Here is a 14,832-nt window from a genome sequence, read left to right as displayed (position 1 = left end):
CTTAGTCTTGCTCTTCTGCACATTCCTAACTGACATCCTTAGTTTCCTTATCGATTTTCTGCCCTTTCTTCTAATTGTTACTGAATTATCTTTCCCTTTCCTTTGGATGTCTGTCTTTGCTGCATGTAATTTCAGCTTCATTTTGACACCAAAGATGATTTGTTCAATTTTTTTTTTGGTTGTGAAATCAGTGTGTCAGGTTGAAGCATTGCAAGTACTTCATGCTTCCTTTGCAAAATCAAATTGGTTAAATTTGCAGTAGGTGAAAAACTTGAAAGCTGAGTTTTGGTTTGGGATTGGGGTTTTTTTTTGGCTTGGATGGGCAGAGGCTCTGCATTTGCTTAGAGATGGGGGCTGTGTGGGGTGGAGTGTGACATTCTTTTCTGCATTTCTTGCTTTGGACATCCTACATATCTGGAGCATGAACTTGGATTACTACAAATAAATCCCCTGCCTAAAGCAAGGAGTGAACATGAGATCCCAGCAGCATTGAGGGGTCCAGAGACAGAGTCTGGCCCCCAGTCTGAGGTGCCAGGTGAACTGCAGTAACAGATTAAATGAGCACAAATCATTTTAGATTAGATTAAATTAAATGGAAGTATAAACCAGTGCGTAATTAAGATTGTGGATTTAAAAAAAAAAAATACAAACAACCAAAAAAACAAACTCTGATAAACTAAGGGAGCTGATTAATAAGCTCAGCCTAGGAAATGGATGTGGAGGAGGTCTGGAACTTTTTCAAGTCAAAGATGCTAAAGCCATTACAACTCTGCATGCCAACAAGAGAAAAAAGGTTGTAGAAAGAATATCCAGACCTCACTGAATGAATAACTGCCACAAAGAAGCTGTTAGGAAAAGACCAAGAATGAAGGGAAAAGATAGCAAATAAATACAAAAAGCTCTGTCTTAGAGGTCAAGAAGTGGAAAGAGGAGGTGAGAACAGGAAAAATCATGCTGAGTCAGACCTTGCAAAGGCTAATAAAATAAACAGCAAAAGTTTTTTAAACTTTGCAAATCAGAGAAGAAAGGAGACAGCCAGTGAGGATGGGGCTGAGTCTAAAGGCAGAGAAGTTTTGGTACCCAACGTGAGTGAGTGCTTTGCCTGGGGCTTCGAGTTGGAGTGGAGAGCCTTGGATATCTCAGGGGAAAATAGAAAATCATTTGAGAAGACTTTTTTTCCAAAGGTTGATCCCTCAGTCATTTAGAACATCACTGACTTTCTAAAAGCAGACTAGATCTGATAGGCCTCATTGATGTGAACTTCTGTGAAACATCTGAGGTATTTCCCCCCTGGGAAATTCTTGGTTAAACTGGGAAATAAAATGAAAGTTGCAGTAGCTGTGAGATGGACAAGAAACCAGTTGGAGGAAAGACGTCAGTAAGTTGTGTGAAAGAATGGAGCTTGATTTTAATGGAGCTTAATTAGCAGAGCTCATCAAGGACTTGCCCTGAGGATTTTTGTTTCTCAGCCTCAACACAGGCGCTAGAAATGGGCTGATGAACTTTGCTGTTGATGCAAAGGTGGCAGATATTATGACTACAGAGAGGAGGATGTGAATTTTGTACAGCAGCTGGTGACACTCAGTGAAACAACACCGAGACCTCGTATGAGACACATCTTTAGTCATCAGGACAAGAGCAGGAAAGAATTGGTGGCAGCAGTCGGCTGCAAATGGCTGCAGATGCAATGTGGCTTGGAAGGTGGTAAATATCCTGTAACACAGCAGACATAAGGCTTTTTATACAGCATGGGGGAATACTAATGCCATTGTATTGGGCTCTCGTGAGGCCCCAAAGTATTGTGTGTTCTCATATTCCCAAGTAAAATGACCTCAGACTAGAAAAGGCTTGTTAGGGCTGACCCAAGGGATAGGAATCTTTTCTTAAGAAAGTGTGCTAGAGCAGCTTGCCATATTTAACCTAGTAAAGTGAAAGTGGAGGGAGGATATGACTGATGTCTGTGTTCATGGGAGAAATAACAGGGAAGGAAAAGTACTTTGTAAGCAAAAGGCCAATTTGGCACAGTAGCAAATGGGCATAAAGTAAATACATATAGGCTGAAAATCAGAAAAAGATATTTTTTGTTGGAATGGCAATAAGAATAATGGTGGCTGAAAACTTAATTGCTTTTAGAAGGGCATCCTCTGCATTTAGGGAAAATGTTACTTGAAGCGGTGCCTACAATAGCAAGAGATCATGCTTAATAACCCAGGGGGTCCTGTCTAGTCCTGCATTCCTAAACTTCTGAGATACTGGTTTTGTAAGCAGGAAGGTGCATATGTAACCCCTCATTCCCACCAGTTTATGCTGGAAGAAAGGACTGCTGGACACCCAGCAGTGAGCACCAGCTGCCATCCCACTGCAGCCTCGCCCTGCTTTCACAGCCAGGGTTTCAGCCGATGCCTTCTGATTTACAGGCAGATTTTTGGCATGTCCCTTCACTCAGTTTCCTATGAGTGAGAAAGTTCTTGAATCCTGAGGAGCTCTGGTGGCAGGAGAGGGGATTGTCCCTTCTCTCTGTGGTTCTCAGAAGGAGCTGGGGGGGACAGGAGGGAATCAGAGGTCTTTTATCTTTCAGGCAGTCCTGACCCCATCACCCCTTCACTCCACATTGCAGTCCTTGGGCCAGTGGCTTCTGGCTTTATTGCTCTTGTTTGTTTGTCTTTGGCTGTTATCTCAACATGTCCTTTCCTTCCATCTGTCTTTTCTTCCAGTTGGTCTCCATTAGCCTCTCCTACTGCCCCCCTTCCCTATCTGTGGCTCTGTCTGGCTGTGGCAGTCTGTCCTTCCAGGCTGTTTATGCAGTCAGCACATGGCAGCCCTCACTCAGCAGGCACTTCAGCCACTGCCACAAGAGCCTGGGGAAGGGGGTCTGCCTAATTGACCACATAGGAATGACCCATTTGTTCTCCTCCTGTTCCCATTCCTGCACAAAAAGAATTGGAAGAGACCTTGGGCTTATGGAGGGGTTTTTTCCATTAGAGGCATTTTCGACCTGTTTAGGTGGCATGGCCATCGATCACACCCTGCCCTCAGAGCTGCATGTGGGGTCTGTTATTCTTTACCTTGACCCCAGCCTGGCTGGGGAGGAATTCTCCAATTTCCTCTGCTTTCTCCTCATCTGGGCAGTGGAGGGGGAGAGTGGGAGAGTCTGGGGGGGCTCAGTGGCACCGTGTGCTCACCTGTGATCGCTGGCAGCGCTCGCCTTCCCCACAGCAGCTACTGCCCACGTGGGCCAGATGTTTTGAGCATCAGTTGCCTCAAGCCAAGTCAGAGTGAACTCATTCCCCTGACATTAACTGAGGGGGATTGGGTTGCAGTGTTTTTCTAAAGGAACAAAGCCCAGGATTAGGCAGAATCATAATACTTTATAAAAACACATGCAAGGGCAAGGGAGGCATGAGTGGCCTGGGATTTGACAGAACCATAACGAAAAAGTGCTAACACAGGCTTATAACAAGCAGGCTGGCAGTGCAGTGAGGATATAGTGAGTGTCTGGTGCTCAGGAAATTCAGCTGTAGCCTGTCTGCTCACAGTAGAGCAGGAATCCTTAAGTAACGGTGTGGTTGGTCCTCTGCAGTTGTAGTTTGATCCAAGACTCCCAGCTTGTAGCTGTTACATTGCACCGTGAGGGATTGCCTTGGTAAATTGAGCTCTGAGGAGCAGAACTAAAGCTTTTCTGTTTCAAGGACTCACTCCATTGACTTTCTCAGGAGCTGGATTGGCCTCCATGTGATTTAGCCATTAAGCCAAATTGAATCTTCACTAGCTGTCAAAAGCAGTAGACATTTAGCTGGGCAAGGAGCAACCAGTTGCTGTAGGAGAACTCTGACCTCTCCCTGCTGGTCCAGAACGTTGTTGTAGGCAGAAGGTTTTGCTTGCAGTATGCTCAATTGCCTTAATCCCCTTGGCACGTGAAAGCAGGGAGCTGGGAAGCTTCCTTCTGTGTCAGTGAGTGAGGCAAAAAAGAAACCTCTGTGTTTGGCTGCTTTTTTCCAGCAGAAAACCTGGCTGGAAGACACATGGCCATCTCTTTCAGAGCGCCCTGTTTTGTTCTCATGTTCCTCCCTCTCCCCCACCAGATACAGCTGGTGGTAATTTTGCAGCTGATGCCAAACATCTCTGCTTGGCATGTGGGATCTGGCAAAAGCACTGCAGGATGCAGGATGGTCTTGGGAGAGCAGATGTGAGCCTGATGGTGAGAGGATGAGGAGCCAAGGGCTGGGGGATCAAGCTGCTGTAGCACAGAGTAGCTCTGATGGGGAGGGGATCTTTGCAAGCTCTGTCAGCTCCCAAAGCATTGCACTTCTGTACCTGGCTCTGAAATGAATGGGAAGAACAAACCCAACCTGCATTTCAGTTTCCTTTCCTTGCTTTTTTTTTTGATTTCTCAGTATTTCTCTCACCTCCCAGCTAGAGAGGGGAGGAGGAGAGTAAACACCCTTTCCCTTCACATCCTGCGCTCGCTCCGATGAGTGCTTTACACTCTGAACTTTCAAGGCTCTTTGCTAACTTTGATGCTGGATTTTCAGGGGGTATGATGCATCTGCAGGCTCCTGAAAATGTAGCTGGAAGTGTCTGGGGAGAGCCAGGGCGGGAAGCTTGGGTGTGCTGTGGAAATCGTGGCTGTTGTGCCCTGCTGGTGGAGGGAGCCAGGCAGGAGATGGCGCAGGAAGGCAGCGAGGGCTCCCGGCTCTCTCCAGCTGCCTTCCAGGGAAATGTGTCCATCTGTCCAGCACCACCCCTGCCTGCCCCTCTCTGGACACCCCCCAGATGAGCTGCTCTTGGGAGGATGGAGGGGAAGGGTGTGGGTCCATGGGCTGGTTTCCAAAGGATGCAGATGTATCCCTGCGACGGTAGCGTCGGTTCCTGGTGCGGGCGGTAGGAAATGGGCTGGTTCCCAGGTGTTCTGCAGCACTGAACGGGAAAAACACGCCACACCCTGGTGGTCTGTGAGCTGGGGAATTTCCAGAGTCCACGCAAAGAGGGCTCCTTCTCTTTCTCTCCTGCTCTTGGCCCTGCTGTCAAGCCAGAAATCTGCCAGAGGGAAAGATGGTGGGGTGAGGAAGTCGTGTTTGCAGGCAGCGTGACCAGAAATAGAAATATTTAGGGAACAGCAGCACAGCAGTCGCAACAGGGGGAGGAGAAGACCTCTGTCTCCTCTGAAGGGCGAAACAACAGAAATTGCGGGATAATCAAAGCGGTTCTGGAGGCGCGATGAATTCGCTGTAATTAAGGCAGCTGCCAGTGCAGCGGGAACAAACGCAGCTCCTCCTCCTGATGGCGTTCCTTTCCCCCACAGGCCGTGTACAAGCTGGCAGATGTGGCCTGCAAGTGCCACGGCGTGTCGGGCTCGTGCAGCCTCAAGACCTGCTGGCTGCAGCTGGCCGACTTCCGCAAGGTGGGCGACCTGCTGAAGGAGAAGTACGACAGCGCCGCGGCCATGAGGATCAGCCGCAAGGGCAAGCTGGAGCTGGTCAACAACCGCTTCAACATGCCCACCCAGGAGGACCTGGTCTACGTGGACCCCAGCCCGGACTATTGCCTCCGCAACGAGACCACGGGCTCGCTGGGCACGCAGGGCCGGCTGTGCAACAAGACCTCGGAGGGCATGGATGGCTGCGAGCTGATGTGCTGCGGACGGGGCTACGACCAGTTCAAGAGCGTGCAGGTGGAGCGCTGCCACTGCAAGTTTCACTGGTGCTGTTATGTCAAGTGTAAAAAGTGCACAGAGATCGTCGACCAGTACGTCTGTAAATGAAAGGAGCCGCCAAAGCAACAAATCTATATTATATAAATCTATATAAATATATTTTATATTTGTATAAATAAACAGATGGTGATAATAATTAAAAGAAGCTTATTTAAGAGACGTTTTGGTTTTGAAATTTCCCCCTCATCTCGTCAGGTCAGCTAATTTGACATTCCTTCAGTTCTGCTGGGGAATTTGTCTTTGGGTGGAACTCCCCTTGGGGCGATGGCCAATGCCCCATTGGCATCTCCCCTGGGATGTTTCAGTCAGGGTGAAGAAGCTGAGGAGGTGCTATTTCATTACACAAAGCAAGCCAGTGAGAAGGACTGGGTTCTTTCTTCTCTCTGATCAGTAAATCTCAGCATTTTGCAATAGTTACTGCACACTGGAAATTACAGGCAGCCATGGGTGAGTCCCAGTTATTCAGATTTCAAATCCTGCACTGGGAAATTCAGAACGGATTCTTGGTCCCTCTGAAGGGCTTTGTCACATTAGAGGGAAGGTTAGCTAAGGCTACGAGGGTACGGCTTAAAATCCACAGCCTTGTAAAACCATTCCTGGATGCTCCCCAGACCACAGTGGGGTAGAGGAAAGTTCACATCCTGCTGTTGTGAGGAAGGAAGGTTCAACCTGTGGCTGACCAGTGCACAGCCTGGGAGTGCCCATGAAGCCAGAACCTGGCTCCTCTGTGCCGCCCAGGGAAATCTGCCCGGCTCCAACCACATGGCTGTGTGTGCAAGGGATTTTTTTTTTTTTTTTCCTTTTCCTTCAAATCCCATGCTGAAAGTTAATTTTCCAATAGAGAGGAAAAGCTACTGGTGCCAGGGATGTTTGCAGAGTGTATTTTGTCAGTGGAAAGAAGCACTGCACACACACACACATGCACATGGCTGCGCTCCTCATCCTGCTGCAGCTTCTCCTCTCTCAAGTGGATGCAGGTGGTCACCTTGTTCAGCTCTGTTAAATCCTCCTCACCGCCAGCCCAGTTGTATATTTCTCTTCAACACTGAGCTCCCCTCAATGGCATTTCTTTCCCTCTGTTGCTTGTGTGTACGTGTGTTTTGGTTTATTCTTTTGGTGAGGTTCTTTTATTTTGCTGCTCTGTGTTTCAGAGGGCAGGGGCCGTGCTCTTCCCCGGCAGGAGCCAACCACAGGAACGTTTGCTCCCAGAGCGTGGCTGTGTGTTCACCATGGAAGTCTCTGTGTTTTAACTTGGTAATAAAAAGACTGGAATAAAACTGTACCAGGGCAGAAGGCATTACCAAAGTCTGCTAATCAGTCTTACCACATTGGGATTTTAGCACAATCCAATTCATAAAGCAGGGAGCAAATGCTGTTCCTAGCACAAGACGTTTCCTGTACCTCTCAGCATCTGCAGAGTTCATTTGCAGTCAGAACAATCAGGAGAAGCCAGTTCCCAAAATATAAGGGTTTTCTAATATACATCCGCTTTGTCACTGACATTGCAGGGGTGTTGGGGTTTTTTTTTCCCTTGTAAATTTTAAAATGCTCAAAATATGCCAATAAGCAACGAGCCAGTCATGAAGATTATTGTTTTTATATTAAACCTCTGTTTCTTATAAAACATTGCAGTTTTACAGATTCCACCATTTCAACCACCAGAGAAGAATTTATATGTACCTTTCATACTTCAAATATTTGAGGACTCCAGAAAAGCACCAGGAAGAGAAATTATGCTTAATAATTAGGAGCTGTTGTTTTTTTTAAACCAATGTGTCCAGTTTTTATTTTATTTTTTTTTAATCCAACAGGCAATATATTTGCTGGCATCCCAGAATGCAGTTTTTTTTGGAATATAAACAGTGGCCTAGATTCACTTTATTATATAAAATCCAAAGCCAGTGGTATTGTAATTCAAAGTAACGGAAATAGTTTTCCATGCATGGAAAAAATGTGAGTGCAGCAGCCTGATCCAACTGCCATTAAACTTCAGTGGGAGCTGGACTGAGCCCAAGATGGGATCAAATGAGTGAGCTATTCACTCCTGGGATACTCTGTTTCTAGCCCAGCAATAAAATTTGCTCTACCTTGGATAAATCTGAAAAAGACCTTTCCTCCCACCGCCCTCACCTCGTGTTCTTGTCCATCCTTATTGCATCAGTGCTCGAAGGTGTCAGCCCTTTGTAAATGGCACCCTCAGGCATTGTTAATGTGTCTCATGGTTCACAATTACTTCATCTGGCCTTTCTGATAAAGACCACACAACTCTCCTTGCGGTTTGGCACCACACTTCATTTTGTGGGTGTAAACAACCCTGGGAGCGGAAAAGTTGGCATTGTTAGGGCTGCTATTCATCTGGGTGTCCCTGGATATGTCCTTCTTTTTCCACCTAAAATGTTGTCTGGATGGAAAAAGAGATGTTTTTTGGCCTTTTGTCCCGGCATTCCAGACCTCTGGCAGCCTGGTTGGAGCCAGCAGTTCCTATTGGACTGGGAGCATATAGCCATAGGAAAAAAGTGACCATTAGATTTCTTTCCTCCCCCCTTTTTTATTCCCCCAAGTCCCAGGTTTCAGTTTTTTAGAATTTTCTGGGAATTTTGTATCCAAAAATTTGATCTCACTAAACTCTAGCTTCAAACTTAATTTCAATGGCACTCCCACATAAAAGAACCTCCATAGGGTGGTAATAATTATAAAATAAGAACACAGCCAGATTGGCTTGATGCAAATCTAAAGGAAGTCAAACAGAAAGCTGCAGCAGAACGGCTTCTTTCCCATGGAAGTTAAAAAGTTCAACAGATTTTAAGTTGTGCTTTGTTTGATGCACAAAGTGATAGAAAGTGGTGTGGGGCTGGGAGCTAAACTTAATTCTGAGCTCTGTTGATAATCTGCTGCATAATTTTAAAATAGTTTATTTACATTTTAACCTCCAGCCTTCTTCTGTATAAAATACAGAATATTTTCTGTACACCTCTTTTTTCTGTCAAGATCTTTGAGAAATATGGCTGAAAAGTTTAATTGAAGGCCTATGTTCTCTGCTGATGCACTCTGGCAGGCAGACAGCTGTATCCACATGTGTGGGGACACCCAGTTCTGCACAGGGAGGCTCAGCAGCACCTTACAGGGTCAGAGGTGATTCCTGGGAGGCTCAGCAGGAGCCTGGGAGGGTCTGCAGCAGCAAATCCTTACTCTGGCACAATGCTGGAGGAAGGGCTGTGCCACAAAAGAGAGGTCAACTCAGGGCTTGTTTATTTATGGGTATTGAAGATCTTGTAGCTGAAGTAAGGCTTAGGGAGGTCAGCCTGGTTTCTGCCTGCTCAGATTCTGTTTGCAGTTTCCTAGGGATAAGATACTCACTGTTACATTCTGTGGGCTGGTAACTGGCTGCCACATTCCAACCCTCAAGTCCCTGCACTTCAAGGCTGATAGAAATGGCCACCCTTAAGTCATGTAAAACTAAAATATTTTGGGCTTAAAGGCACTATGCAAATATTCTGTTACTGCAAGTCAGTGAACATGGGCTCTTAAATGGAGCAGAACAGGATGCAAATCTGTCATCATTTTCCAGCTGGCAACTCCTGCCTAAGTTACAGTGGGAATGAATGAGGCCTCAGTGTGCTCTGCTGCAAGGTAAGCTGAGCAGTACCTGATCCCAGAAACTTTCAGTTGATATTAATCATGCTAAGAAGAAGGTGGCAGGGTTGTGAGAGAATTTAAATGAACCTTTTAACACTGCTGAACTTCAGGCCACTTGAATCATTTGGAGGCTCCCACTCTTTGTCCCCAAAAAATGTGTTCCTGCTCAGAGCTCAGTGTAGCAGAGCAGCTGATGCTTTTTGCAGTTCAGGGAACAGCCAGACATGCAGCATTGGTGTAACTTACACTTTCTATATGGACCAAAGCTTGTTCCCTGTGGATCCCAACAAAGCACAAACGAAGCAGATCTTGTTCAGTCATATGAAATCAAACATGCAGGAGTCTCTCTCTGCTCACTCGAGCCCAGCCAGGGAGAAGCCTGGGAGGTTTAAATTACACTGTGGGAGCAATTCCTCATCACCTGTGGTTACAGAAATATAGACAGTATTTTCATCTGCTGACACAGCCACGGAACATCCCAAGGAGACCTTGGGAAATACCTTCCAGTGACTACAGGGCATTTCTCAAGTGGCTGTCACAAGGCTTTTCCAGAATCAGCTGCTTATATGGTCATTAACTTTCATTTAGCTTTTGTTTAACTGCATTTCAGGTTAAAGAGTTTCTAGCAGACACTCTGTGAAGTCAAGTTCACTGAAGGGCAGGCTGTGAAGGAACACATAGGACAGGCACACAGCAGATGTGAAGGTAATATCAGATCCCCTTCTTCTCACAGGCTATGTCTAATCCCTGGGACACAGAGATGCATCCCATCTCCTTGGTTCAGGTGTGTATCCTGGCCAAATTCTGTCCCCCTGGCACCAGCACCCTGTGTACAAAGGTTTGTGAATGCACAGACTGGTGAGTGCCTGTCCCAGCTCCAGGCTTTGGGACTGGGCCACCTCCTGAGCATACCAGCTCTGAAGTCTAAATATAACCAGCTCAAAGATAAGCAAAGGTTAGATTTCTGTGCCCAACAGAAGGCTTCAGAAGGGAGCTGCTCAGGTATGTTTGCCAACAGAGATGAAGCAGTTTAAAGGCTTGTAGCAGTAACACACATCCTGGGGGGGAAAAGAAGAAAAAAAAAGGTCCAGGCTCTTCCTTACCCTGAGGCAGTTTTATTCTGAGTCATCATTTGTCTTGTGGCTCTTCCTAGAGTGCCATATGGCTGTGTCAGCCCTTCACAAGGCTCCCAAAACATGGACATTATGCGGGATGGGCAGGATGGGGCATTACCATGCAAGGGAAACACTGCCTTTCAGGGGAAAAAAACCAAAAAGACATGGGGTGGACCCAGCGTTGGAGCTAATTGTAACCCTGTCTTGTCCACAGCCTCGAGGAACTGCACAAGTATTTAACATCTTCTTGGCCTGAGCAAACATCTGGACCAGTTTTTAAGAGTGGCAGCAATTCCCTGTGATGATTGTGGCCAGTCTCAGTTTCGTTTGCCACAGGCAGATTTGTTTTCTCCTGCTCAGGAACAACAGAGTTAACCTGTAATGACCTGCCAGCTTCCACAAACCACAGGGCTGTGTATATAGGACAAACACATTCTGAAGGAATTAAGGCAGTGAACATTTTATTACTGATACATTTTCTAGGAATCATCTGCAAATGCCCAGGCAGTACATAACTCTGTTTTTGAAAATGTGTTTTGCTGTATTGCAGGGCACAGCTTTGCTTTTTGATTTCCAGGCTCTTAAACCAGAATAAACGACCCAAATTCCTTTTATTTAGTATTTATTGAATCAGTATTCCTATCTGATTTTCCCTCTTAATTGGCTGCATACACATTAAGTTATGGTGACAGGAAATGACAGATGAAAATGACATGCAGTTTTTACATATATTTTTCGTCAGTGAAGCTCAAAATATTTTTAAATCATTAGCGCCATTTTACAGATGAAATCCTGAAAGACAGGGCAGGAAATACTTCATCTGACAGGCACGGGGTGGAGCTGGAGCAGCCACTGCAGCTGCTGCTCCCTGTGCTGCTGCCAAAATACATTTTGAATGATGAGAGAAACCATAAGTACGTGTAAGAGTGCAACTGTAATGTTCAGTAACTACCTTGCTCCCTTCACAATAACAAAAACTTTAATGAATGTGTGAGGTGGGACATATTTTAAAGGAGACAACAGGGAATCATAGTTTTATAAACAGAGTTTTAAGGAGTGGGCAGGATATATTTATTGTTTGTGGGTATTAGGGATCAAAACAACTCAAATATTAATTTATAGGGGTAGTTTTGCTTGCATTAACTGCCTTATTCACACTCACTGGCTTGAGCTGAAATTTCTGGGTGTGGGGACAAGTGTATAGATTGGAGTGTGGCTCAGCAAAGCACTAAAGTTTAGAGCCACACAAATTGCAGACAGGCTCTGCAAATGGTCCAGTTACTCTCCCTGGCAATTGCTAAGCTTATCCTCCAACAGAGTAGTGTTGGCTGGTCTCACTGTAAAACATGCAGGTGTAGGGTTTCCACCGTTTTCCCCAAGGACACTATTTTGGGAGGTGAAATCTCCACGTCACATAGGTTTTCCTGCTGCTCAGCCAACACTTCCCATTCCTGAACAGGGCAAGTTCTTGTTCTCTGTGGCCCCTGCTCCGTGCCTCTACACCAGACACAGGAGTTTGGGCCCTGTCACCTGAGCCAGGCTGCCCAGGTGCCTCCTGCAGCATCAGGGAACCTTGGTTTTCATCATCCTTCTGGTCCTGTGCCAGCTGTGGTCTCCCTGCTCGGTGCCATGCCCGGAGCAGGCAGGTCAGCCTCTCCTCTTCCTCCTCCTCCAGCTGCCCTGGACACAGGGAATGTCCACATCACACAGTCACAGAATCACAGACTGGGTCAGCTTGGAAGGGACCGCAGTGCTCCCACCTCCCTGCTCGAGCAGGGCCACCCCAGAGCACATGGGACACAGCATTGCCTCCAGATGGTTCTGGAATATCTCCCCAAAGGGAGATTTCACACCCTCTCTGCACACTCTGTTCCAGTGCACGGTCACTGCACAGGAAAGAAGTTCTTCCTCATGTTCAGGTGGAACTTCTGAGCATCAGTGTCTGCTCATTGCCTCTTGTCCTATTGCCTGGCACCACCAAAACCCTGGCTCCATCCTCTGGCAGCCCCATTCAGATACATTCTGACCCCCATTCAGGTCCCCTCCCAATGTTCTCTTCTAGTGAAAAAAATAAAATAAAATAAAAAAATAGATCTCAACTGTCATTTAAACAGAGCTAAGAAACAACACATTTTAGTTCAGGTCCTGCAGGAGAAGACTGATGGATGGAGAGGGCATGAACATGAGATCATCCTATTATAATAAGGGTTTATTATTGTTATTTGGGCATTGAGAACTGTTGATCATGATTCTTTTTTGTGCTTTCTGGTGTTTGTTCTTTTGGGCACCTTTCCTGCAGTGAGATGTGCTGTGCCTGGATGGCTCTGGGCTGTTCCCACAGGTGGCCTTTCCATCATGGAAATCATGCTGGGATTTCCCCTGACACTGATTCCGAGAGGAGAGGGTGACACTCTGCTGCCAGCTCAGGGCACAGGGGAAGCGGTGAAAAAGGGAACCCTCCTCCAGCCTGGGGGCTGCAAACTCCGTTCTTTGCCAATCCCTTCTGTTCTCTGGCCACAACAATCCCATGTAACGATACAGGCTGGGAACACAGTGGTTGGAAAACCAGCTGGAAAAGCAGTGTGGGACAACAGCTGGCTGAACATGGGCCAGGAGGGCCAAGGAGATCCTGGCCAGGATCAGGAGCAGGGCAGGGACTGTGCCCCTGCACTCGGTGAGGCCTCACCTCCACTGCTGTGTCTAGTCCTGGGCCCTCCTGTCGCTGCTGGACATGAAATAAGTCACACAGATGCAGCTCAGGATATGGTGAAGGAAAAAAGAGCACTTCATTTCTTCTCTCACAATTTATAGGTTTCTGACCACAACCAGGGATTGGGTAGCCAGGATAACACTTTCCCAACCACACTGGTGAGAGATGTCCATCAAAGACATGTAACAGAAGGAATGTATACATATCTGTTTACAGTTACTGTCCTGGGAATGTCTTGAGAAACTATGTCAACAAGCTCCAAAAGCTGAGTTTTCAGGACGACACCCTTCAGTTCAGGAAGAACTTTTTGGTGCTGGAGTGAGTCCAGATGAGGACAACGAAGCTGGTGAAGGGCCTGGAACACGTTTTACACGGCGTAGCTGAGAGAGCTGGGGGTGCTTATCCTGGAGTAAAGGAGGCTCGAGGGGAGACCTTATGGCTCTTCACAGCTCCCTGACAGGAGGGTGCAGCCAGGTGGGCTCTTCGCCAGGCAACAGCGACAACGAGAGCACACAGTCCTAAAGAGCGGCGGAGTCACCGTCCCTGGACGTGCAGGGAACGGGACACGGCCCTCAGTGCCCCGGTCTGGGGAACGGGACACGGCCCTCAGTGCCCCGGTCTGGGGAACGGGAGGACACGGCCCTCAGTGCCTCGGTCTAGGGAACGGGACACGGCCCTCAGTGCCCCGGTCTGGGGAACGGGACACGGCCCTCAGTGCCCCGGTCTAGGGAACAGGACACGGCCCTCAGTGCCCCGGTCTGGGGAACAGGACACGGCCCTCAGTGCCCCGGTCTGGGGAACGGGACACGGCCCTCAGTGCCCCGGTCTGGGGAACGGGACACGGCCCTCAGTGCCTCGGTCTAGGGAACGGGACACGGCCCTCAGTGCCCCGGTCTGGGGAACGGGACACGGCCCTCAGTGCCCCGGTCTAGGGAACGGGACACGGCCCTCAGTGCCCCGGTCTAGGGAACGGGACACGGCCCTCAGTGCCCCGGTCTGGGGAACAGGACACGGCCCTCAGTGCCCCGGTCTGGGGAACGGGACACGGCCCTCAGTGCCCCGGTCTAGGGAACGGGACACGGCCCTCAGTGCCCCGGTCTGGGGAACGGGACACGGCCCTCAGTGCCCCGGTCTGGGGAACGGGACACGGCCCTCAGTGCCCCGGTCTGGGGAACGGGACACGGCCCTCAGTGCCCCGGTCTGGGGAACGGGACACGGCCCTCAGTGCCCCGGTCTGGGGAACGGGACACGGCCCTCAGTGCCCCGGTCTGGGGAACGGGACACGGCCCTCAGTGCCCCGGTCTAGGGAACGGGACACGGCCCTCAGTGCCCCGGTCTAGGGAACGGGACACGGCCCTCAGTGCCCCGGTCTGGGGAACGGGACACGGCCCTCAGTGCCCCGGTCTGGGGAACGGGAGGACACGGCCCTCAGTGCCTCGGTCTAGCTAACACGGTGGCGTCCGGCCACAGGTTGGAGCCGGTATCTCAGAACTCTTTCCCCACCGATTTCCCGAACCCATTCCCGGGAGGGAAGGAGGGAGGGCTGGGGACGGTCGCTGTCCCCGCTCCGCTCTCGGCGCGGCTGCGCGGCTGTAGCACCGCCTCTCCGTGAGGGGCCGGCCCGGGCCGGGCCCGCCGCGCGTCCTTCCGGGCCGGGC

General features: G+C 48.7%; 1 protein-coding gene across 2 annotated transcripts in view; it reads left to right on the top strand.

The window, feature by feature from the left end:
- WNT5B (Wnt family member 5B) overlaps window positions 1-5,887 on the top strand; it is a 72,411-nt gene extending 66,524 nt beyond the window's left edge. The window contains exon 5 of one of the 2 annotated variants that reach the window (XM_058852872.1): window positions 5,303-5,887. In XM_058852872.1, the coding sequence (XP_058708855.1) occupies window positions 5,303-5,761 (459 nt within the window). In that variant the 3' untranslated portion in view covers window positions 5,762-5,887. The remainder of the gene's footprint in view (window positions 1-5,302) is intronic. The other variant, XM_058852873.1, reaches the window with a different exon arrangement.
- The last annotated feature ends 8,945 nt before the right edge of the window (window positions 5,888-14,832 follow it).

Source organism: Poecile atricapillus, chromosome 18, assembly GCF_030490865.1.
Source record: "Poecile atricapillus isolate bPoeAtr1 chromosome 18, bPoeAtr1.hap1, whole genome shotgun sequence".
In the NCBI taxonomy this organism is placed as follows: domain Eukaryota; kingdom Metazoa; phylum Chordata; class Aves; order Passeriformes; family Paridae; genus Poecile; species Poecile atricapillus.
This window is presented reverse-complemented; position numbering and strand designations above follow the sequence as displayed.